Source organism: Stomoxys calcitrans, chromosome 5, assembly GCF_963082655.1.
Source record: "Stomoxys calcitrans chromosome 5, idStoCalc2.1, whole genome shotgun sequence".
NCBI classification, from domain to species: Eukaryota; Metazoa; Arthropoda; class Insecta; order Diptera; family Muscidae; genus Stomoxys; species Stomoxys calcitrans.
The window spans coordinates 94,244,290-94,271,099 of record NC_081556.1 but is presented as its reverse complement, the minus strand read 5'-3'; the positions used below and the strand labels follow the sequence as shown (position 1 = coordinate 94,271,099).

The following is a 26,810-nucleotide window of genomic DNA, read 5'->3' as shown; positions in this document are numbered from 1 at the left end:
TCTACACAAAGTCTTAATGCAATTCATTAATGTCACATTTCCATCGTGGCATATTTATCGCAGAATAAGCTTCTCTCGTTATGTTGGGTAACTTTGATTTTATGACTGCCTGGAGTTTAACTGAATCCCTTGAAAGACATTCACCAAAATCCAACCACATTTGACAATTTCTGGCTTGTGTTAAGCTGACAATCATTTATGTAAAAAAACATTTTCGATTCGATTTTTAATGTGCCCACATAAACGAGATTCAACGACTTGCAACATTTTGAGCTAGTATGGGTTAGTGTTGCCACAGGATAAGTGTGTTGCCAATAATATTTTTCACAATCCCGTAGATATTCAAAGTTGAGAATGTTTACTGAAAAGGCGGAAATTTGTGTGTTAGGTCAGGTCAGAGCGCTTCGGCAGCTAAGTTGTCCAAATTATCAGTATGGTCGTGGGTTCTTTTGCCACCAGATGGTCTGCCACTCCTGTGAATGCGAATAAAAAAAAATTGTCTTAGTGAGTCAGATTTCGTCTTTCAACCTAACCTAGGCCAGCTTAGGAGAGGCCTTGGGCCATGATCTGTCCTTAGAGCTAAGAGAAATACTTTTCAATGGTTGATGTTAGAATGTTGCGATATCGATAGCGAAAGGCATTGCCTTACCTTACGTAGCAAATCGTATAATAATTGAAACTCAAAATGACTCTAGAAGTGAAATCGGAAGATCTGGAGTTATATCCAAATATGAAACGGCGAATGTTTCATGTGCGGCCCATTTGGGAACCTGCTAAAGGAAAAAAAAATATTTTGCAAATAGAGAAACGCCTTTGCCGTTCCTTTTGATCAATTAGTTAACAATAATGTTAACGATAACCCGTGCCGACTTGATGTACAAATTTGGATGTGGTGATTTTTATGGAATCCGAGCATTTTAGGTTCTAGCATAGAATTGGTATACAAAGGAAGTATTTACTTGGAATTTATTATAAAAACTCTAACTGTACTCTGCACAGCTACTGTGGCTGTGATATAATGTTATTGACTCAGTACTTCTTCCTGATTTGGCTTAACAAAGTCCGTCTATCCATGTATCCTTTCTGTGCCGGTCTAATATAGGTTAGGTTAGGTTCAAGTGACAAGTCCTAGTGGTGTTTAATGCAGGCACCTGCCACGTTGGCCTAATCCTGCAGGGCTCTTAACCCCAGGTGAATATAATGTGTCCACTAACGCCCCCACACTAAGCCTAAGCTATGCATGGGTACCAATTCGAGTTCACGTAGTCTGGACGTGTTCTCCCCCTTGGTTAGGGGCGTAGCACTATCTAAAACTCCTTCCGATCTATGGGTCACGGCACCCGGTTGCAATGCAATTCCTAAATAGTCCCGCATATATAGCCCGTGCAGCACGCCTGCTCAGACCCCAGTCACTCCTCAGAATGCGCCTAAGCATAACTGCCACCGCGGAAAGTGGCAGTTATGCTTATGGGCCGGGAAACGCAACCTCTCCAACATAACTACACCTAGGTACTTGACCCGCGGCGAGTATCGCAACGATACCGGACCAGCTCTAATGAGCGGAGGCCGGCTGGAAGCCAATCTGCCCTTAAGCAGCATCAAAACTGTCTTCTCAGCAGTTACCTCAACACCCACACGATCACCCCACCCAAGCGTTCAAGAGCAGCACGAGACTGCCCCACAACCACAAATCTTAAAAGAACGCGCCAACAGCTGAAGCAGAGAATCCATCATGAGGTTCCAAATGAATGGACCACAAATGGAACCCTACGGACAGCCCCTTACAACGTCAAATGCTCCCTTGAAATCGGCAAATATTCCGAAGACATATTTGGCATTCTACCCGCTCACGCAATCCTGGACATACAACCAGGCATCAACAGTACTTCTACCCTCGACAAACCCGAACTGTTACGGGTATGTACCCTCGCTGTTGCTCTCCTTAAGCCTGTCCCCCATCACTCGTTCCAGAACCTTGCCAAGTACTGGAAGCAAGGTAATGCCACGGTAGGACCTCGGGTTACTACTGACACGCTCCGACGACTTAAGCAAAACAACAACTCGGGCAAATTTCCACGCACGCGCGAAGTACCCTTCCTCCACACACTTATTCAGAACAGCTAACAAGTACTCAGGCATCACCCGCCAAATGCTTTTATACATTTGGCCAGTCATAACATCCATACCTGGAGACCTCCTGCCCTAATCCGACGAATACTGCTTTCTACTTCATAACTCTCCAAATCCGGACACACGAACATCTCCACACTCACCCCAGCACAGTCCCCCCAAGATGATAGCACAGTGCTACCAACCTCGAGCCCCCCAAATTCAACCTGCCTACTAAAATCACCACCACGCCGGCAAACGCGGTACAAAAGACCCCAGGGATCATCTCTATTGTCCCGTACAAAGCTCCTCCAGTCCTCCTCCTTCGCCCTAGCAAGCATGTCCTTGTACGTCCTAAGGTCACGCAAATACGCCTCATGACGAAAAGGCAAATCATCAGCATTCTTATATTCCTCCGTATTAGATCCAGCTCCTGACTCCACCTTCGGACTTTACTTGGCCTCGCAAAACTGCGTCTGCCAAGGAGTGCATCATTAACCGCACTCATCCGTCGTTCCAGCAAAGCAACCTGCTCGTCCACCGTCAGTCTACTAAATTCGTCTATTGGCATAGACACGAATGCCGCCCTCACACTGTCCGCATACAACGTCCAGTCAATGTCCCGAACTCGCCAACACGGAGCTCGCTCAGTAACCCTCGTGGTTCAAGTGGCAGTCTGCCATCAGATTCACTCAGATGTTTTCATCCGTTATGATACTACATAACGATGCCACCTTAGTGCAGAGGTTAGCATGCCCGCCTATGACTCTGAACGCCTGGGTTCGAATCCTGGCGAGACCATCAGAAAAAAATTGTCAGTGGTGGTTTTTCCCCTCCTAATGCTAGCAACATTTGTGAGGTACTATGCCATGTAAAACTTCTCTCCAAAGAAGTGTCGCACTGCGGCACGCCGTTCGGCCTCGGCTATAAAAAGGAGGCCCCTTATCATTGAGCTTAAAACTTAAATCGGACTGCACTCATTGATATGTGAGAAGTTTGCCCCTATTCCTTAGTGGAATGTTCATAGGCAAAATTTGTATTTTGTATGATACCACAGGCACTGGCGAAGGAAGATATTTTCTAGTTCCTACCGTTGGACCATCCAGATCGCTTTAGAAAGCCCATCAACTTGCGAATGTTCACATCCGCTCAATCAGATAGGTTCTCAACGAAATGAGAACCTAAAGCGGAACTCCTTTTGACTGCCGGTGCGGGACACACACACATAAGATGTTCTGTAGTCTCTTTTTCTTCGATGTCCTCAAGGCTTCTGCAAAAGTCGTCGCTGGCAACCTTTAGTCTGTCAGCATGTTTTCCGATTAGACAGTGACCTGTAGTCACGGACACAATGACTGAGACGTCTGTTCTAGCCAGTGACAGCAAAGCGGTAGACCTCTTTAAGTCAAGATTTGGTCAAATAGTTTTGGAATGCTCACACTTTGTGACCTCTATCATTCGTTGTACTTCGGGCCTGATCCTGAAGTCTTATCTTACATGTCGCTAGAGGCATACCCACAGATTCCAGTTCCCCTATAGTGAGTAAGGTACTTGCTAGTCTCTCAAGCTCGTCTGTGGCCCGGCACCCAGAACAGGTGAATATTGAACTGTTCAGCCATCTCGTTGAGAGATCTGCGACAGTCGGGGGCGGGTTCTGAGTTCAGAAATACGTTCTTCAGCGATTTAATGGTTGCCTGGCTGTTAGAGAAGATATTTATGCTATCCGTATAGGAGTCTATATAACTTTTATTACCAGGGATATCATAGTTCCAGTCGGTTCTATTCCATACGTTCTCCAGGGATTTAATGGCTGCCTGGTTGTCTGAGAAGAGATTTATGCCAGTTGTTGTTATGGCATTGTATCTTAGCCATCCCACCTCTTCCTTAACTGCAAGGATCACCGTTTGATACACCCTGCAGCGGTCAGGTAACCTTCTCGATATAACCAGTTCTAGTTTCTCAGAGTACACGCCAAAGCTCACCTGGTTATCTAGTTTGGCACCATCCGTATTGATGTCTATGTAACTTCTATTACCAGGAATATCGTAGTTCCAGTCGGTTCTATCAAAAATAGTGGTACAGTACTTTTATCGAAAAGCGGCTCAGTTAGGGTGTAATCCACACTGCCAGGAACATCGTACATTGTATCCAGGATAACACAGTGTCCGTAGCAGCCACATGACCAAGGAGAAAGCTCCCATAGCCTCACAGCAGTAGTTGCAGCAATTTGTCTAGCCACAATGTCCAGAGGCATTTGATGTAGCATTGAATTCAGTGCATCAGATGTTGTCATCCTCAGTGCGGCTGTTATGCACAAATAAGTCATCCTTTGGATCTGGCTGGGCATTCAACAGTTGGTGGACTTTTGAAGCGCCGTCCACCAGACTACAACACCATATAGCATTATAGGTCTAACTGCAGTATATGCCGAGTGCATGACGGGCGGTCTAAACCCCCAAACTTTTTTCATTGGCTCCCTTGCAGGTGTTTAGGACAAGAATTGCCTTTCTTGCCCTTACCAAAATATTGAATTTGAAGTTCAATTTACTGTCCAGCAAACACCCAGGTAGTTTGCGCTTTCTGTAAATGGAACATACTCTCCTGCCAAGGAGACAGGTTCCACTGTAGGCAACTTGTATCTCCTGCTGTAAATAACTACGTGCCACATTGCTGTGGCACGTAGAGCTTCCTAAAGTATATTTCTAAGAGTGTTGGGAAACTTTTCCTAACCGCAATAGCCACGTCATCGTGATTCGCGACCTCTTTTACGCCTTTTTCTTCCAGGGACAATAATATATTGTTTATGGTTATGTTCCAAAGTAGAGAAGCTAGTACACCTCCTTGAGGTGTTCCCCTGCTGACCCATCTATTTAGGTCTACAGATCCCAAGCCTGCCGTATCGCATCCTTTAGTGAGTAAGTTATTAATAAACTTTCTTACGGTAGTATTGAGTTCTAGAAACTCCAGCTCCATTATGATTGACGTCGGTTTAACATTATTGAAGGCATCTTCAATGTCAAGAAATGTTAACCTTTGCATATTACTTGACAGCGAAAGGAACCTCTATGTAGCCAACTAGGTCGTGTTTCAGTGGCTTTGCCCTTAGGTTAGGTTTAATGAGTTGCTCACCACTGCTGAGTTTACTTGGAGGTCAGTTTGGCCCTTTGTACCCTAGAGAGAGAATGGGAACAGAAAGATGATGTTAGACCTCGGACCAGAGATTATACGCGAATAAAAGAAAGACAGGAGGAATGGAGAACCCAAGCGGGGGGTGAAGAAACTCCCGCCCCCACGCAAGCACGGATGTACTTACGCCGGGGCTTATGGCACCCCCCGTCGGAACCATAAGCTCCGGTACATCCGTGCTTGCGTGGGGACGGGCGTTTTTTCACCCCCTGCTCGGATTCTACATTCCTCCTGTCTTTGTTTTATTCGCGACTTGCCCTTACTATAAGCATGCTGTTGCCGAGACAGGCGATCTCCAGGGATCTTTGCCCCATGATATGTTTCCATCAACCTCTCTAGAGTCTTCAGCAAGAAGGATAACTGCATAATAGGGCGAAAATCTTTCGTTTGAGACGATTTGCCTGCTTTTGGAATGGAAATTTCCTTTGTGTCCCTCAATCCCACAGGAACAGCGTTGGAATGTAAGAAGGAGATTAAAGCCTTCTCTGAGGATGACTCGATTTGCATCGTTTGGGTGCCGGGCCATAGCAAAGTAACTGGGAATGAGAAGGCAGACGATTTGGCAGTGAAGGCCAGAGTACTGCCAACAATAAACTTGGTTAACCCAAAGCCTTTCGGGTCGACGCAGTCCGAGTTAGGGACGTGGGCGACGAATGCGCATGCTACGAGCTCATTTATGCAAAGGACATGTGGGGAAAATGATGAGACGTTCAAGTATTTCCTATGTCATTGCCCGGCTTTCGCGTCTAACAGATATCGGCACTTAGGTAGGGACACAATACCAGACATGAACCAACTTAGGGACATGACATGTAAAACAATTAAGGATTTTCTATATAGCACGGAGGTCCTAACTTAGGTTTCCTTTTTCGAGGTTACTTTTATCAGTATTTAGAGGGCAGAACAAGCCGATTACTGGCTTAGGTGTATGTCCATAGTGGCATGGGGCGGATTAATATCCGCACCCTCTTTTCAACCTAACCTAACCTAACCTAACCTATATCTGCCTCAAGGAGCCAATCCGTCGAAGTACCTTTCGAGTTCCCGCTAGCGCACACCTTGAGCCCAATCCAACCGGATGACCCACCCAAACAGGGTTTGTCGGGACCCGTTTTGAAGCCTTGCTCTCCTGTTTGGATAGTGCCAGGGGGACTTAAAGTCTCCTGCAATACTCCAGACTTTATGATCGATAGTTCCTCAGACAAGTGTTCAGCAACAACAGCTGAGTCATCTCCCTATTCCCCAATTCCACCGTTTCTATAGATCTTCAGCTTCAACTTTTTGAATCAGTAGGACACAACTCCACAACAAGTCTAGGTCTGCGAGACAGCCGGAGTTTAGTACGACTACTGCATGTCTCCGGAGGCCACCGTAGCGCAGAGGTTAGCATGTCCGCCGAAGTTTGCCCTGTTCCTTAGTGGAATGTTCATGGGCAAAATTTGCAATTACTGCATGTCTCCAATCGCCATCAGCCTCATCCAAACGTGCGCCATAGGTCCAGAAGAAATATCTTCCTTTTTGACTAAAGACTGCGCCTGGCTAAATCTCAACAATCTTCTTTAGGGCGCAACGATACATCTCAATTGAGCGTTGATCCCCGAAGGCAATTAGTTTGTATGGGCTCCGATGCCGCCCTGCATCTTTGCAGGGAGTCTATTGACTATTCCACTGCAATTACTTCTAGGTATGCAGCCCTGTTCCTCTCCGTTGTCGACAACTACCATCACCAAACTGCCTATAGCGACATTAGCAAAGGTCCTTGTACCCATATTACTATTGTTCGCTCTGGATCTTTTGGCCATGCGATGTTCCCCAGACGATCGCAGTTGTTTGGCTGCCTGCGGTGCTGTTTCCGATTCTAGCCGTGTAGCCTTTGGTGTAGGCTGTTTAGCGAATCTCTGAGCCCAATTAAGGGAGTCTCTCTCCTTATCGATGAGAGCCTTGCGATCATTCGCAACAAGCCTCTTAATAAACCTGGCAATTAGGACCAAGCCCCTCAATAAACCTTAGAACGATGGGCCTCTTATTATTCCAACCTCTTAAAGAGCGTATGGGTTTGCCAGAGATGGCCGATGGCCTAGGCAAATTATAGGCATGCGAAATCGAACCAGGTGTCTTCGTCAAAAGCATCTGCTTACCAGTCGTCTGTGGGGCTAAGCAGCCGTTCTACCAGTCGAGGTTACAGTAGCAGACAACATGCTATGGCCTGATACCACCACCGCAGCTGTTGGGGAGAATGGATTGAGGGTGAGAGCTGCTCATACCATCGCGGTATAATCGAGGCGACGATAGGAAACCTGGTGGGAAGGACAGAGGTTTTCGATTGGATACCTGAGATGAACCTTGAAGTCGAGTCCGAGGCGCTGCTGCCATAGGCACAGTCTTGGATTGACGGAACCCTAGTATTGCCATCTGGAAGATTATGTTACACGGATGGATCAAAGCTAGAGGACAGAGTGGGCTTGGGGGCCTACTTTGAGAACCCAGGGGCTGAGATCTGTTTTAGACTGCCTGACCATAATACGGTTCTGCAGGCGGAGATCCGGGCGATCACGGAATGCGTGAAGTGGTGTGGTGCTAACGCGAGGACATCGAGTGTGAACATCTTTACGGACAGTAATATTACCATAAGGGCAATAACAACAAGGAGGGTAAGGTCGCGAACAGTCTTGCAGTGTAAGAAGGAGATTAACGCTTTCTCTGAGGATGGCAAAACCGCATTGTTTGGGTGCTGGGCCATAACGCAGTAAGGGGAAATGAAAGGGCAGACAATTTGGCGGTGAAGGCCAGAGGACTGCCGTCAATAAACTTGGTTAACCCGAAGCCTTTCGGGTTGACGAAGTCTGAGTTAAGGAACAGCGAAACGATCGGTAGGACGGCGAAAATCCTAGGAGGGGATCCAGATGGTGAGAAGACAAGGCTATTACTGAAAGGATGCAAGAAGGAGGTCAGTATAGCTATTGGTATCATAACGGGACACATAGGACTACCAGCTTACTTATATAAAATCGGTGCGGCAAGTGAAAGCAGGTGTAAGGCATGCAGGGAAGATGATGAGACGTTGGAGCATTTCCTTTGTCATTGCCCGGCTTTCGCGTCTAACAGATAACGGCACTTAGGTGGAGACACAATACCAGACATGAACCAACATAGGGGAGTGGTATTACAAACACTTAAGGATTTTGTAAATAGCACGGAATTCCTAACTTAGAATTTTGTTTTTAGAGGTTACTTTATAGTTTTTAGAGCGCAGCCTAAGCCGATTACTGGCTTAGGTGTATGTCCATAGTGTCATGGGGCGGATTAATATCTGCACCCTCTTTTCAAACTAACCTAACTTAATGTACCTATCCCAATCCCAGTACCCGACAAATTCTATTCTTGTGGCTGGCCTTCTATGCAAATAGATTCTTGAGCCTACTTTGACCTTTTAATCAGGCCTTAGGTTTACATTTTTGGAGAAAAGGCCTGCTGCGTTACTTAAATTGCGTTTTCATAACTTGATTGAATTCCTTTCTTTCCGTTTCTCAACAAATCAAAATTATGTCATGGCAACCCTACTCTAGCAGTATTTGCCAAAGATAACTCATGTAAGAGGGTTTGATGGGTGTTTCGGTGGGTGGGTGGCTGACTGGCTGTCTTCACCCACACATTTGCACCCAAGTGAGTACCGGAAATGATGAGTGAATGCCATACCGCGTAGCCAGTCGCTTTAAGTGTCTCAACCCGTTGAGTGACAGGCACTTCATTATGGAAAACAAAATAACGAATGCAAAATAAAAATAAAAAACCCACCACATCTTCAACATTTATATGCCAGGGGATGCAAAGGATGCACTGACACGTACGACTATGTTGTAGAGAGGATTTTTTCCTCCAGAACCAAAGGGAAAAGTTGACGAAACCCGGCTAGTAGGTGATGTATGTGTGAATCGCTCGTCCGCATAAAAAGGCTTGAAATGTGTATACCTGTAACGTGCCCACCAAAAAGCCATTGTTATTCATTTTATTTAACTTAACGATGCTGCCAATACCAACACAAATGGCATTGCATCCATTTGTAACGGTGTGGGTAGCTACTGGAGAATACGATACGAAACTGCGGATGATCCCATGCAAAAAGTCGATGGCGAAGAATGTTGAAAAACATAACAGGGAATGATGATTTCATGTTGACTTCTTCTTTGCTGGCCCCACATTTCATGATGCCACTTGGATTTAAGCAAAAAAAAAAAAAAAAAACTGGGGCACTTGAAACAAATGATGAAGGATTCCATTAATCTTCTTTATGTGACATGAATGTGGAGTACAGCACTCTTTATATCATTGGATATATGGGTACATAGCTAATTTCGTATTTAAAGACCTTAATTTTAGCAAAAAGGGTAAAAAATTAAGAGCTTTCATCAAAAATTTTTTGAGCCATGTAAAAGAAATAAAATTCATTTAGAACGCCTACTTTCAAATGAGTAAAGTAAAGGTGACAAATAAAAGAGAAGAAGGTTCGACCGGGCCGAATATTATTGGGTTGCCCAAAAAGTAATTGCGGATTTTTCTTATAGTCGGCGTTGATAAATTTTTTCACAGCTTGTAACTCTTTAATTGCATTCTTTCTTCTGTCAGTTATCAGCTGTTACTTTTAGCTTGCTTTAGAAAAAAGTGTAAAAAAGCATATTTGATTAAAGGTCATTCTAAGTTTTATTAAAAATGTATTTACTTTCTTTTAAAAAATCCGCAATTACTTTTTGGGCAAACCAATATAGACCCTCCCCCATGGAACGCATTTGTCAAGTTCTTTGCCCGTTATCTCTTTATAGGCAAACAAAGGATAATGGATAAGAATTGCTACGCTATAGGAGCTATATCAGGTAATGGGCCTTACTTGATTTGGTTGTTGGAAACTATTTTAGAAGCCATTGTGCAAATCGGATAAGTATTGCGCCCTATGGGATATCAAGAAGTAGAATATGGAGATGATTGATCTGGTTCGATCGTCGTTGAGGAGACCTTCTTGAGAATCTCGTCCACCTACTTATTTCACGGAATACCATTGTGGCCGGAAACCCATGTGACAGCACTATGTTATGAGCGTAGTTTATTTAGGGATTCTTACATTCCGCCACGCCCTTCGAGCTCACTCTCCCCGAAACCAAATTCATAAATGCCATCTTGCCGTCCACATGAAGTTTGAGTGACAAGGCGCCAAATCCTTTCCCAAGTTCTCTAACGGTTATGGCGATAGAAAGACCCAGTTTTTATTCTGCAGACTCAGTGTCATTTCATTATCCGAATACATTGACTTAGACCCTCAATTCCTTTCCTGCCTCAATCTTGAAGTCATCAATGAAAACCGAGGTCTCGTCGTCCTCAAAGACATCATTCGACTCCCAATCTTTCGTTACGAAAAAGCCTGAGTCCTGAAGACTTTATCTCGAATTTTTTCAAGTGCGAGGAATCCTTCGTGTTCGGTCTCTCCTCACAAGATAGCCAATCCTGATTTTCTTTATCTCGAATCGGTACCTGTGTCAGGTAGTCTGAAACCTTCCTCAGTCTCTCTCCGTCCTCAAAAACAGCATGTGCCTCCAAATCTCCCCTCTCGTGAAGGAGAATCCTGAAGATTTGATCGCGAACCGGTCCGTCTCACCGTTCGGAATAGATAATCCTGAAGATTGTATTTCGAATCCTCGTGCCATGCAGTCTGACACCTTTCCTGCTTGAAAGACCCAATTTTTGTTCTGCAGACTCAGTGTCATTTCGTTATTCGAATACATTGACTTAGACCAATTCCTTTCCTGCCTCAATCTTGAAGCCATCAATGAAAATCTAGGTCTCGTAGTCCTCAAAGACATCATTCGACTCCCAATCTTTCGTTACGAAAAAGCCTGAATCCTGAAGACTTTATCTCGAATTTGTTCAAGTGCGAGAAATCCCTCGTGTTCGGTCTCTCCTCACAAGATAGCCAATCCTGATTTTTTTATCTCGAATCGGTACCTGTGTCAGGTAGTCTAAAACCTTCCTCAGTCTCTCTCCGTCCTCAAAAACAGCATCTGCCTCCAAATCTCTCCTCTCGTGAAGGAGAATCCTGAAGATTTGATCGATAACCGACCCATCTCACCTTTCGGAATAGATAATCCTCAAGATTGTATTTCGAATCCTTGTGCCATGCAGTCTGACACCTTTCCTGCTTGAAAGACCCAGATTTTGTTCTGACTTAGACCTTCAATTCCTTTCCTGCCTCTATCTTGGAGCCATCAATGAAAACCGAGGTCTCGTCGTCCTCAAAGACATCATTTGACTCCCAATCTTTCGTTACGAAAAAGCTTGAGTCCCGAAGACTTTATCTCGAATTTGTTCAAGTGCAAGGAATCCTTCGTGTTCGGTCTCTCCTAGCAAGACAATCCAGATTTTTTTTCTTTATTATCTGTTTTATCTCGAATCGGTACCTGTGTCAGGTACCGATTCGAGATTTTTCTTTATTATCTTTTTCATCTCGAATCGGTACCTGTGTCAGGTAGTCTGAAACCTTCCTCAGTCTCTCTCCGTTCTCAAAAACAGCATCTGCCTCCAAATCTCCCCTCTCGTGAAGGAGAATCCTGAAGATTTGATCGCTAACCGGCCCATCTCACCGTTCGGAATAGATAATCCTCAAGATTGTATTTCGAATCCTCGTGCCATACAGTCTGACACTTTTCCCAGTCTACTCTTACTGGTCTAGCGCCCCAACCGACACCAGCTTCCGGCCGCCCCTGACCTGGGAACAGATGCTGATGTTGGCGCTTATAATTCGCCTTTTCATTTCGAATATGATTGGCACTCAGTATTTAAGTAGGAGTCGGTGTCGGTGCCGTTGCTGGTACCAGTTTTTCAGGAAAGTTTTGAATCGAGCACTATAGCTAGGTATTTTTTCCCTTCCACCATTGCAGGCTGGTCCTCTCCAAAGACGGCAGTTTAAAATAAGAAATCTTATATCTTCTAGCAAAAAGGGTCAGTAGCAGGATCCAAAAGGACTACGTTTATCACGAGATTCCAAAGAATCGTTGGGAACTCTTACCTCACTCACCTTTAAGTCTTTCACTCTTTCCAGAGCTTTGAGTAAAAAAAAAAAGTTGGCAGTTTAATGAGCGTCCGGTCCATCCTATATAATTTGCTGAGAAGTACAAATCGCGAACAGGCATCTCCTGTGGTGCTCCTCCTGGCTGGCTGGAAAATGCTAAAAATCTTTCCTAGAAGCATTTCCTGTAGGTATTTTGATATTTCGATCGTCGGACTCCTCCAGGCTGACTGCAAAATGCGTCTCTATGAAGGTCCCGTTCTCTCTTCTCAGGAAGTTAGGCATGCTGGGAACCTTAGAGACCACTTTTCGCAACCTAGATGCCTTACTAGAGCCTTCTAACTGTCCATAGAAGTTCATCTATAAATTCCTCTCTTTCCTTAACCCGCCCAGGATTATCGTACCAGCCGTGTGCATGCTTTCTGTCTTAGCCTTATAAGAAAACCTCCTGCCTTTCTTCCTGAGTACCTTACGAGCCAATATCCCTTCTGGACAAGGCTATATTAGGGCCTCCGTCAGGAAATGTATCCTATAATGGCCCGAAAAAGAGCGCTGAGTAGATACATTCCAGTCTGAGACTTAACGTAGTCAGTGTTCGTTGGAAACGTGAAACGTGTAACATGTATCACTATCCGGTTGTAGATCGTTGGGGTTTTCCCCTTATTGCAGGCAACCAAGTCAGTGGACAAATCAAAAGCTGGCTCGCATCTGTAATTCTCCATAGACTGTGGTGTGAATTCTTATAACAGATGTGTACTCAGCTCCCAAATATCTTTCGTTTGATACCCATATTGTCCCAATCGTTAAACATGTCCTGTTGTTGGGTTTGGGGGGTGGGGAGACGCCTGAGACACCAAGGAATAAATTTTTATATCAGCATTGGACTCTACTTTTGAATAGATTTCATTTGATACACATATTTTCCCAATCGGTAAATTTCTCCTGCTGGGGGGTTTGGTTGGTGGGGAGGGCCCTCAAACACCAAAAAATGATTTTTTGTCTCAGATTTGTATTTCCTTTTTAAATACCTTTTATTTGATACCCATATTACTCAAAGCGTTTAAAGTTTCCTATTGGATGGTGTTTTTGGGGGTGGGGGGCCTCGCGACACATAGGGTAGCATTTTAATGCCAAGTTCGTACTCTACTCTCAAATATCTTTCATTTGATACCCATATTGTCCAAAGCGTTGAAAGTGTCCTCTTGAGGCTTTTTAGGGGGGGTGAGGGACCCCCCCCCCGAAATTTAAGAGTGAAATTTGTATACCAAATTCGTACTCTACTCTTAAATACCTTTCATTTGATACCCATATTGTCCCAATTAGTGCACATGTCCGTTCGGGTGGGATTTGGGATAGGGCGTCCCCCCGGTTATTTGACCCCAAAATTTTTTACCAATTTCGTGTTTTTGGGGTACCATAAGGTGGCATACACAATTTCGTTTAAATCGATGGACACATCTCTGAGATCTAAGGTTTTGGAAAATTGGGGTATGGGGGAGGGTCCGCCCTCCTTTCGGATGTAAAAAAATGTAGTACCCTATTTTCACCGGGGGCCCAAACTCTCCATCTGTGAAAATGAAAATCGGTTCAGCCGTTTTTGAGTCTATAAGGAACACACAAACAAACAAACAAACCTACAAAGAAACACAAATTGATTTTTATACCCACCACCGAAGGATGGACATCGAAATATTCATTTCCGACCCTATAAAGTATATATAGTCTTGATCAGCGTAAAAATCTAAGACGATTTAGACATGTCCGTCCGTCTGTCTGTTGAAATCACCCTACAGTCTTCAAAAATAGAGATATTAAGCTGAAACTTTGCACAGACTCTTTTTTTGTCCATAAGCAGGTTAAGTTCGAAGATGGGCTATATCGGACTATATCTTGATATAGCCCCCTTAGAGACCGATCCTCCGAATGAATTGTGTAAGGCCCTTCAACATCCACCGTCAATTTGGCGCAGATCGGTCCAGATTTGGATATAGCCGCCATATAGACCAATCCTGCGATTTAGGGTCTTAGGCCTATAAAAGCCACATTTATTATCCGATTTTGCTGAAATTTGAGGCAGTGAGTTGTGTTAGGCCCTCCGATATCCTTCGTTAATTTCGCTCAGATCGGTCCATAATTGGATATAGCAGCCATGTAGACCGATCCTCCGATTTAGGGTCTTAGGCCAATAAGAGCCACATTTATTATCCGATTTTGCTCAAATTTGAGACAATGAGTCGCGTTAGGCCCTTCAACATCCTCCGTCAATTTGGCTCAGATCGGTCCATATTTGGATATAGCTGCCATATAGACCGATCCTCCGATTTAGGGTCTTAGGGCCATAAAAAGCGCATTTATTGTCCAATGTCGCCGAAATTTGGGACAGTGAGTTAAGTTAAGCCCCTTGACATAGTTCTGCATTATGGGACAGATCGGCCCACATTTGGATATAGCTGTCATATAGACCGATCTTCCGATTTAGGGTCTTAGGCCCATAAAAATCGCATTTATTGTCCGATGTTGTCGAAATTTGGGACAGAGAGTTAAGTTAAGCCCCTCCACATATTTCTGCAATTTGGTCTAGATCGTTCAAGTTTTCGATATAACTGCTATGGGTCAAAAGGTATGCAATTTTCACCGGATTTTGATGAAAAGTGGTTTACATATATACCCGAGGTGGTGGGTATCCAAAATTCGGCCCGGCCAAACTTAACGCCTTTTTTACTTGTTATATATAAGATTGTTGTTGTTGCTTTAAATATATTTTCTTTTTTTTGTTGTAAAAAAACAATCTTTCTTAAACTGATTAACTTTACCTTTTGCCTTTCCTTTGATTACAGATGGCTGGTGCCGGTGATCCAAAATGGCAAAAAGATGCTTCCGATCAAAATTTCGATTACATGTTCAAATTGCTGATTATTGGCAATTCAAGTGTGGGCAAAACAAGTTTCCTCTTCCGCTATGCCGATGATAGTTTCACATCTGCCTTTGTGTCCACGGTTGGCATTGACTTCAAAGTGAAAACAGTGTTCAGGCATGATAAGCGGGTTAAGCTGCAGATATGGGTGAGTGCACGTCCCTGGCTATAAAGGCAATGGAAATTTTTGTAACGCTTGCAAAGAAATCTTAACACGTTTTATCAATTTAAATGTAAATGTATATGTCCTCCTTCCCCATTCCCTTCCCTCCCCCCCGAAAAGCAATAAGAACCTTATTTTTCCTCATCTTCTTGTTGTTTGTTTGCTTGCTTTTCTCCTCAACTCCTCCTGCATTTGTTTTTGTTTTCTTTGCCATTATTTGTCGCTGTGTTGTCTTACAAATGGTCTCATTTCATTCCACCATGTCCAGGACACTGCCGGCCAAGAGCGTTATAGAACAATAACAACTGCATATTATCGTGGCGCCATGGGTTTCATTTTGATGTACGATGTCACAAACGAGGACAGCTTTAATTCTGTACAGGATTGGTAAGTGTCTCCCCACATTCGTTGCTATCAGTTATTTGTGTGAGTAATTTCTAATATGTGTTCTCTTTTTCTCCTTCTGCCTGGGTTCAGGGTAACTCAAATCAAAACTTATTCTTGGGATAACGCACAAGTGATTCTGGTGGGCAACAAATGTGACATGGAGGACCAGCGAGTGATTTCCTTTGAGCGTGGCCGCCAGTTGGCCGATCAACTGGGGGTGGAATTCTTTGAAACATCGGCCAAAGAAAATGTTAATGTTAAGGTAAGGTTATTAGAGTAAGGGATAATGTGTTACAAAGGACGATGGAGGAATTTTCAAAGGATTTTCTTGAGGGTGACTTCTATACGGAAAGGTTTTAAAATAAATGACCAGATAGGCTCTGGGGTGTACTCTAAAGATCTAGAACTGGTCATATCGAAAAGGTTAATCGACCACTGCAGTGTGTATATCCTTGCTATCAAGGAAGTGATGGAATGGCTAAGAACAGTCATTGTGTCCGTCATGACAGGCCACTGTCTAATCGGAAAACATGTCGGACAGACTGAAGGTGGCCAGCAACGACTTTTGTAGAATCTGTAGGGACATCGTAGAAGATGAGACTGTAGGACACAAGGAGTTCCACTTGGACATTCGCAAGTCGTTGGGCTTTTTAAAGTGCCCTGGATGGTTCATCTTCCCAATTAGGTTAGCTTATGCTAACCTAACCATCTCCGAAACCTGTGGAGATATTGTAGACCTCAATCGGACATTTTTGTATGGATTTTCGAGAACTATCCAATTCAAAATTTTGAAGATCAAACCATAAATGAAGATTGGCAGTCCGAACAATTTTTCGAAATACCTAGGTGGCCAACTTTAGGGCCTTGACAGGCCCTACAGTCGCTATAACCTCAGCTCTAACCATTTAAAATTTTATAGAATTATATCAACCCGTTCTCATATGGCATATATTTTAATTTTTTTTTTATTTGCTCCCACTTTGCATCGTTCAGAATTCTTTCAGAACAGACGGAACAAAAATATATTCTTGATGGTCATGACATTCTCTGTCGATTTAGCCATGCCCATCCGTCGAAATCACGATAGCGGACGATCGCGTAAAGCTAGCCGCTTGAAATTTTGCTCAGATACTTAATATCGATGTAGGTCGCTGGGGATTGCAAATGGGCTATATCGGTTCAGATTTAGATATAGCTCCCATATAAACCTATCTCCCGATTTGACTTATTGATCCCCTAGAAGCCGCAATTTTTGTCCGATTTGTCTGAAATTTTGCATGTAGTGTTCCGCTATGACTTCCAATAACTGTGCCAAGTACAGTTCAAATCGGTCAAGAACCTGATATATTGATTTGGTCAAGAATCTGATATATTGATTTGGTCAAGATCGGTATAGATTTGGTTATAGGTGCCATATAGAACGATCTCTCGATTCAAAGTCTTGGCACTATAAAAAGCGCAATTTATAATCCGATTTCGTTGAATTTTGACGCAGTGACTTATGTTAGGCTTTCCGACATCCGTGTCCCATATGATTCAGATCGGTTTATATATAGATATAGCTGTAAAAACGACCAATATTTTGTTCTACAAAATTGAACATTGACTTACAGTTATTAGACCACTCAATGTCCGTACCGAATTTGGGTGCATTGTCAACGGATTGTGAAGAAAGGGGGTTTACATATATACCCGAGGTGGTGGGTATCCAAAGTTCGGCCCAGCCGAACTTAATGCCTTTTAACTTGTTATAGCCACCACCGAAGGATAGGGATATATTCATTTTGTCATTCCGTTTGCAACACATCGAAATATCCATTTCCGACCCTATAAAGTATATATATTCTTGATCAGCATAAAAATCTAAGACGAGCTAGCCATGTCCGCCCGTCCGTCTGTCAACAGACGTCTGTCAACAGGGCGTCTGTTGACAGCCTTTAAAATGCAGATATTGAGCTGAAACCTTGCACAGATTCTTTTTTTGACCATAAGCAGGTTAAGTTTGAAGATGGGCTATATCGGACTATATCTTGATATAGACCCCATATAGACCGATCCGGCAATTTAGGGTCTTAGGCCTATAAAAGCTACAATTATTATCCGATTTTGCTGAAATTTGGGAGAGCGACATTCTTCTTCAATTTGGCCCAAATCGGTCCATATTTTAATATAGCTGCCATATAGACGATCCTCCGATTTAGGGTATTAGACCGATAAAAGCCACATTAATTTTTCGATTTTGCTGAAATTTGGGACAGTGAGGTGTTTTAGGCCCTTTAACATCCTTCGTTGATTTTGCCCGTATCGGTCCAGATTTGGATATAGCTGCCATATAGACCGATCCTCCGATTTAAGGTCTTAGGCCCATAAAAGGCGCAATTATTGTCCTATGTCACCGAAATTTGGGATAGTGAGTTAAGTTAAGCCCCTCGACATACTTCTGCAATTTGGCTCAGATCGATCAAGATTTGCATAAAGCTGCCATATAGACCGATTTCTCGATCTAAGGTTTTGGGGCCATAAAAGGCGCATTTATTGTCCGATGTCGCCGAAATTTGGGACAGTGAGTTGTGTCAGGAAGTTCGACATCCTTCTTAAATTTGGGTCAGATCGGTTCAGATTTGAATATAGTTGCCATATAGACCGATCTCTCGATTTAAGGCTTTTTTTTTTTTTTTTTTTTTTTTTTTTTTTTATTTTTTACTTATACGTTATAAAACTTACAATTGGTTTTTATAAACGCCTCAGCGCCATTAGGCATAATAGAGGCTAGTTGGCAAAATAACAAAATTCAATTATTTTAATACAATGTTTGATCAGTAATATATTAAACGATGTTAAAGGTTAATGATCTTATTAGAAGAAAATTAATTTAATTTACAAAAGTGTTTCAGTTTGTGTTTTAAGGTAATTCCTTAGCAATCTTTTAAAAATTGAAATTGGGTTAGACTTTATATCGCTCGGTATATCATTAAACTCATGACTGCCAGAATATTCTACTCTCTGTTTTGTGGTCTCTGTGCGGCACAATGCTACTCTCAGCTGTTGATTGTTGCGGGTGTTGAATGAAACTTGGTTTAGATTAAATTCAATTGTGTGGTGCCCTATGTGGTGAATGCATTTATATACGTACAGAAGAAGCTGCAACTTATAAATTCCATGAATTGGCAAAATAGTTGGAAAAACATTGTCGTATAATGAAACGGTGGGATAAAGTAATGGTAAGTTTGCAACAGTTTTCAGAGCTTTGTTTTGAAGCCTTTGCAATGATTTTAACTCGCCTGTGTTCCTGTATGCATAGACCACAGCCAAATAGTTAAGATGGCTCTGTATTAATGTTTGATAAATTAGATATTTGGTTCTTTCGTCGAACTTGTATTTGAACTTATACAACAATCCAAGTGCTGGAGATATTTTCAACTTTAGCTGATTTATGTGATGATTCCAGTTAAGGTTTGACTGCATATATATGCCCAAATATTTGACAACATTCACTTCGTTTATAGTTTCTCCATCCACAGTGATGCTAAAGTCCATATTATGGCCAGGGTATGGTTTAAATCTGATTAATTTAGTTTTCTTTCTATTTATAAACAATTTGTTCAGTCGCATATACTCAAAAATTAATGCAGAATCTCGTTCCATATAAGTTTTAACCACGGTCGTGGACTTGTACGGATAAAAAAGACATATGTCATCCGCATACATAAATAGCCGTCCTTTTAGCTCCAAATTGCATAGGTCATTAACATAGATTAAAAACAGCAACGGGCCTAGTACACTGCCTTGCGGTACACCATGTTCAATAGAAGCCAGTTGGCTTTTACTGTCCCCCATTTGCACAAATTGTTTTCGATTCACCAGATAAGATTTGAAAAGCCGTAGTACACTACCGCGAATGCCATAAAATTCCAGCTTCTTTAATAAAATGTTGTGATCAATCATATCAAAAGCTTTAGATAAATCAAAGAAGATGCCTACTACGCCATTGTGACCTTTATCCAACATTTTGCATATATAGTTTTGTACATTAATAACAGCTTCGTCAGTTCCACATCCTCTGCGAAAACCATATTGACAATCAGTAAGTATTCGGTTCGTTTCTAAGAATGCAGCCATTTGCCGATGAATAATTCGTTCATATATAATATTTATAGATGGCAACACAGAAATAGGTCTTAAATTTTCAATAACTGTTGAATTTCTACCCTTAGGAATGGGTATTACCTTATGTATCTTAAGGCTTTGTGGGTAAGTTGATGTCGCTATCATGCTGTTAAAAATGTTCAGCAAATAATGATTGACATTGCTACTGCAAACTTTGAGTACGTTGTGCGGCAAATTATCATGACCACAACTTTTATTTAATTTAAGCGCTGAGATTTCACTTTCTATTTCACTTTGTGTGGTAAAATGTAAATCAAGATGGTTTTGGTTGTAACATAGGGTTCCCAATGAATTGCAACTGTCTCCTGGGTACATCGGTATCATATTTTTTAGATTTATAACAGACTTAAGAAAGAAAGTGTTACATAACTCGGCCTTCTTCCTATCATTCGTTATGATATTACCATCATCATCTTTAAAAGATAGCTGTGTTTTAATATTTCTTCCCAGAGTTTCATTTAAAAAGCGCCATGTTTTCTTTGGATTATTTTTGATGTCAGCCAGATTATTTATATAGTAATTATTCATTGAATTTCTTGACGAATTTCTAATAACTTTACTGATTCTTTTCAATTGGCTATTTATACTGTCATTATTGCGACATTTCCTTCTTAATTTCAATAATCGATTCTTATAGTCAATCAATTTCAAGAGATTCCCATTTATCCATGGTGCAATGGCATTTCTTTGGTTTACATTTAGGGGTTTTGTGACGGTAGAACAATCTACAGCAGTTTTTACATGCGTAACAAAATTATTAAGGTCCTCGGTGGGTGCTCCCAAGAGAGAAAGAGTCTGAAGGTGGGAATCAATAGTAGTCTTCAATTTATCATAATCGCAAAAGGAGTAATTATGTCTGACAATATTATCTAACTGTTCATCAATATTCACTTGGCAGTAAATTAAATTGTGATCAGTTAACATGCATCCAACCGCCATGATTGACATGGACCCTAAAATATTCGAATACACATGGTCAAGACAAGTACGGCTAACAGGTCTTGTTATCATTTCATGGCAGTTTCTAAAATCATAATTCGACAGCATATTCGAAACAGCACTGAAATTTTCGTTATGCAGCGCATCAACATTCGCATCACCAGTTAAAACACAAGGTGTTCTACCATACGCATAAAGTAATTGCTCCAAAAAATCAACAAATTTGGATGAATTACATTTTGGAGATCTATAAAACGAAATATAAGTGACTGGCTTTCCGTGCAGTTTAACATTATGGAGTTTTAGAGCAATTGAATCAATCAAGTCCTCACTTTTGCATTGAGAAACTGTAAAATGCAAATTTTCCTTAACAAATACTGATGTTCCGCCATAACCATCAGATCGGCAACAATGAACAGATGTATATCCTGGAATGTTATATATACCAACAACATCCATTTTGAACCAAGTTTCTTGGACCGCAATTATCGTAGGCAAAGCAGAAATTTTGGCAATCATAGTTTTAAATCTATTAAATTTTGTTATTGAAGATATACTTCTAATATTTACAGAAAATACGTTGAAAAGTTTCCTATTTGAAATTTGTATATTATTGAAATCCGAAAGATTAGATATATAATTATTATTCATCATAAAAAAAAAAAAGATATAAAATATTAGAACAAATTCTTTAATATTTAAAAGCTACTTATGATGGTGATTCATACTCGTTGTCAGATTCCTCTACACGTATCATCATTTGCTGGGATCGACGTTTCTGGGGCTGATGCGTAGTTGCTTCTGCCAATAATTTATCCACTTCATCCTCATTCTTCAAAAGTCTTGGCTTAGACAACTCACTCCGTTTTGCGAAAACCTTATTATTTGCTGTGTAAATAGCCCGAAATCCAACATTCTTCAATGACTTTGCGTATTTAAATAAATTCATGGTTTCTTTGCTTGAAAAATCACTAACAAAGATATTTTTAGATTCCTCTTGAGCTTTTAGTTTAGGTTTAACAGCCATCAGTTTCGATTTTGCAATTCTCGAATTGAATTTAACGACCACAGTCTGGCTATCATTCTTCTTCTTGTTAAGAAAATATGCATCAGAAATGTTATCAACTTTCATTTCAACGCCAAATTTAGATGACAACTTCATTACAGCATCAACAGCTGTTTCATTCTCAGTTGGTTTGATACCAGTTATCAGACAATCATTCTGCACTCTTTGATTGTTTAGAAATTTCACTGTCTCTTTTAGTGTACTCACTTCTGCTCTTAGTTCCTTGTTTTCCTTTTGTACCAGATCTATTTTTTTCTTGTTCTCGCTTACACCCTTCAGAATGTCATCGTACTGCTTCGACATAAACATCATAGTCTCTCTCATTTCTCTTAATTCATCCAGTTTCTTTAACTCCATTCTCATAGCATTCAATTCAGCTGCTACAGATCCATTGCTGTTGTTGTTGTTGCTTTTGCTGCTGCTGTCGCATACATGACAAACAAACTCCTCATCTTCATGTGCAAGCAAGTGGCGGAATTGCTTTTTGTTAAGCTTCGTACAAACAACATGAAAACTGTTGTTGCATTTATCACAATCAATGCTCTCTTCGTCTTCATCCACCTCCAATTTGCACTCAACACAGACATTTTTCTTCTTTAAAACACTACGTCTGCTTGTAGGCGGCATATTTGAACAATTTCAAGTGACCTTAGATTTAGCTTTTGTAAACAATTGGTTTTTGAGACACAATCGCTTTTTAGAACCGAAATATTTAAATTTAATTTCACAACGATTGAAAAGCAATAAAAAAGTCAACTTTTCAAGAACAGTGATGCCAACACCATAAAAGCCACATTTATTATACGATTTTGCTGAAATTTGGGACAGTGAGTTTTGTTAGGCCCTTTGACATCCTTCGTCAATTTTGCCCGGATCGGTCCAGATTTGGTTATGGCTGCCATATAGACCGAACTCTCGATTTAAGGTTTTGGGGCCATAAAAGGCGCATTTATTGTCCGATGTCGCCGAAATTTGGGACAGTGAGTTAGATTAAGCCCCTCGACATTCTTCTGCAATTTGGCTCAGATCGATCAAGATTTGGTTATAGCTGCCATATAGACCGGTCTTTCGATTTAAGGTTTTGAGCCCATAAAAGGCGCATTTATTGTCCGATATCGCCGAAATTTGGGACAGTGAGTTGCGTTAGGCCCTTCGATATCCTTCGTCAATTTGGACCAGATTGGTCCAGATTTGGATATAGCTGCCATATAGACCGATCTTTCGACTTAAGGTTTTGGGGCCATAAAAGGCGCATTTATTGTCCGATGTCGCCGAAATTTGGGACAGTGAGTTAGATTAAGCCCCTCGACATACTTCTGCAATTTGGCTCAGATCGATCAAGATTTGTATATAGCAGCCATATAGACCGATATCACGATTTAAGGTCTTGGGCCCAAAAATGGGACATAAGGTATGTAATTTTCACCGGATTTTGATGGAAGGTGTTTTACACTTTTAACTTGTTTTTTTATTGTTTGTAATTTTTTTTTGCATTTTCCCATTTTAGGCTGTCTTCGAACGTTTGGTGGATATTATATGCGATAAAATGTCTGAAAGTTTAGATGCCGATCCCACGTTAGTGGGCGGAGGCCAGAAAGGGCAAAGACTGACCGATCAACCTCAAGGCACACCCAACGCAAATTGCAATTGTTAAATGCCCTTCCTGCTGTCTAAATATAAAGTATACCCCACATTTAACGAAAACATAGTGGAAGAAAAAAAAAAACAAAAACACAGCATAATAAAATAAATAAAATTGTTTTTTTTTTTGTTAAATAAGCAGAAGATGATAAATTAAGGAAAATCAAGTAAAGAAAACAAAAGAAATACATTTCTCCCTCACAGGCAAAACACAAAAAAAACAGAAAAACTGATTAATATGAAAATTATACATATTTACAAATTATTAAATAATATAATTCTATATATAAAGAATAAAAAAAAACAAACAAACTATAAACATAAGTTAAATTTAAAGGAAGTGGAAAGAAAAACAAAAAACTTTAAGTAAAAAAAATGCATCGTTATAAACAAATAAATAGTAACAATTGTCATATAATCATATTATTTGTGTAACTATTACTATGATTGATATAAAAAAAAACAAACAGTAAATAATAATTAATCACATTATTCTTGGATTATTATGGACATTATGTATTATCATGATTATTATTATTATTATTACTGCAAAAAAAGCAACAAATAACGTAATAAAACTACCATTAATTATCATTATTATTGTATTATTATTATGATTATTATTATGATTATTGTCAGTGTATTGTCTCATGAAAAAATAGGAAATCCAAATTTCCAAAATTTTGAAGGAAAACTAAAATCCAAATTGAATTTAAGCGCAGAAGGAAACGAAAACGCTCCCTTAATCATTGTTTACAATAACAAAAAAGAAAATACAAAGAAAAACCAAAAAACAATCCAAATAATGTCGTATGAATCGATTATAATAATAAACAGTAATCCTCTAATACAAATGACATGTATACATTTAAATAAAACTATATGTTAATCAATAAACTAAATTATACACAACTAGACGAACATAGCTATGGGCAAAATTTTAGCACTCTACTTTTCCCTGGTAAGGGAGTTTAAAAATCGGTGTTTGTTTATATTCCTCTTTTCAAAAAAAAAAAAAAAAACTTCAATTTAAGTATTAATTTTTATACCCTCCACCATAGGATGGGGGGTATACTAATTTCGTCATTCTGTTTGTAACTACTCGAAATATTCGTCTGAGACCCCATAAAGTATATATATTCTTGATCGTCGCGACATTTTATGTCGATCTAGCCATGTCCGTCCGTCTATCCGTCCGAAAATTTTGCGCAAATACTTCTCATTAGTGTAGGTCGGTTGGTATTGTAAATGGGCCATATCGGCCCATGTTTTGATAAAGCTCCCATATAAACCGATCTTGGGTCTTGACTTCTTGAGCCTCTAGAGTGCGCAATTATTAACCGATTGGAATGAAATTTTGCACGTAGTATTTTATTATGATATCCAACAACTGTGCCAAGTATGGTTCAAATCGGTTCATAACTGATAAAGCTGTCATATAAACCGATCTTGGGTCTTGACTTCTTGAGCCTCTAGAGGGCGCAATTCTTATCCGATTGGAATGAAATTTTGCACGTAGTATTTTATTATGTTATCCAATAACTGTGCCAAATATGATTCAAATCGGTCTATAACCTGATAAAGCTGTCATATAAACCAATCTTGGGTCTTGACTTCTTGAGCCTCTAGAGGGTCTCTTGACTTCTTGGAATGAAATTTTGCACGACGTGTTTTGTTATGATATCCAATAACTGCGATAAGTATGGTTCAAATCGGCCCATAACCTGATATAGCTGCCATATAAACAGATCAGGGGACTTGACTTCTTGAGCTTCTAGAGGGCGCAATTCCTATCCCATTTGGAAATTTTGCACGACATATTTTATTCTTACTTTCAACAACTGTGTCAAATAAGGTTAAAATCGGTTCATAACCTGAAATAGCTGCCATATAAACCGATCTGGGATCTTGACTTCTTGAGCCTCTAGAGGTCGCAATTATTATCCGATTTGCCTGAAATTTTGTACGACGGATTCTCTTATGACCATCAACATACGTGGGTATCATGAATCGGTCTATAGCCCGATACAGCTCCCATATAAATCGAACTCTCGATGATACTTCTTGAGCCCCCAAAGGGCGCAATTCTTATTCGAATTGGCTGACATTTTTTAAAAGGTCTCCAACATATAATTTAATTGTGGTCCAAACCGGACCATATCTTGATATCGCTGCAATAGCAGAGCAAACCTTATTTTAATCCTTTTATTGCCTACGAAAAGATGCCGGGAAAAGAACTCGACAAATGCCATCCATGGTGGAGGGTATATAAGAATCGGCCCGACCGAACTTAGCACGCTTTTACTTGTTAGTTTTATTTTGAAAATTCTAGAAATCAGTAAATCGGCCGGGCCGAATCTTGAGAACCCATTACCATGGATTCTGCTATAAATTTATACAAAATAAATTTTGTTGAAGGGAATAATTTTATTTTATTCTACATACTTCCAGGAACCGAACAAGGATGAACGGGAGACCGGTTTACATGGGAGCTATATCAGGATATTGCGCGATTTGAACCGTAATTAGCATAGTTATTGCAAGTTTTAACAGCACACTATGGGCAAAATGTCAGCCAAATCGGACAAAAATTGCGGCTTGTAAGGGCTCAAGAAGTCAAATCGGAAATTCGATTAATATGGGAGCTATGTCCGCTTGTAGACCGATTTGGACTGTACTTGGTACAGTTATTAGAAGTCACAACAGAATACTACATGCAAAATATCAGCTAAATCGTCAAGTCAAATAGGGAGATCGGTTTATATGGGAGCTATATCAGGTTGTAGACCGATTTCGACCGTACTTGGTACAGTTATTAAAAGTCACAACAAAACACTACATGCAAAATTTCAGCTCAATCGGATAAAAATTGCGGCTTCCAGGGGCTCAAGAAGTCAAATCGGAAAATCGATTTATATGGGAGCTATATCCGCTTGTAGACCGATTTCGACCGTACTTGGCACAGTTGTTGGAAGTCATAACAGAACACTACATGCAAAATTTTAGCTCAATCGGACAAAAATTGCGGCTTCCTGGGGCTTAAAAAAGCAAATCGGGAAATCGGTTTATATGGGAGCTATATCCGCATGTAGACCGATTTCGACCGTACTTGACACAGTTATTGGAAGTCATAACAGAAAAATACGTGCAAAATTTCGAACACCGAAACGTATGGAAAAAAACAAAGAAA

General features: G+C 40.8%; 1 protein-coding gene across 2 annotated transcripts in view; it reads left to right on the top strand.

Moving 5' to 3' along the window:
• The window catches only part of LOC106087500 (ras-related protein Rab-3), a 122,553-nt gene extending 98,018 nt beyond the window's left edge, over positions 1–24,535 (top strand). For both annotated transcript variants that reach the window (XM_059368552.1, XM_013252555.2), the window contains exons 2-5: positions 15,181–15,405; positions 15,689–15,807; positions 15,898–16,069; positions 23,487–24,535. In XM_059368552.1, the coding sequence (XP_059224535.1) occupies positions 15,181–15,405; positions 15,689–15,807; positions 15,898–16,069; positions 23,487–23,633 (663 nt within the window). In that variant the 3' untranslated portion in view covers positions 23,634–24,535. The remainder of the gene's footprint in view (positions 1–15,180; positions 15,406–15,688; positions 15,808–15,897; positions 16,070–23,486) is intronic.
• The last annotated feature ends 2,275 nt before the right edge of the window (positions 24,536–26,810 follow it).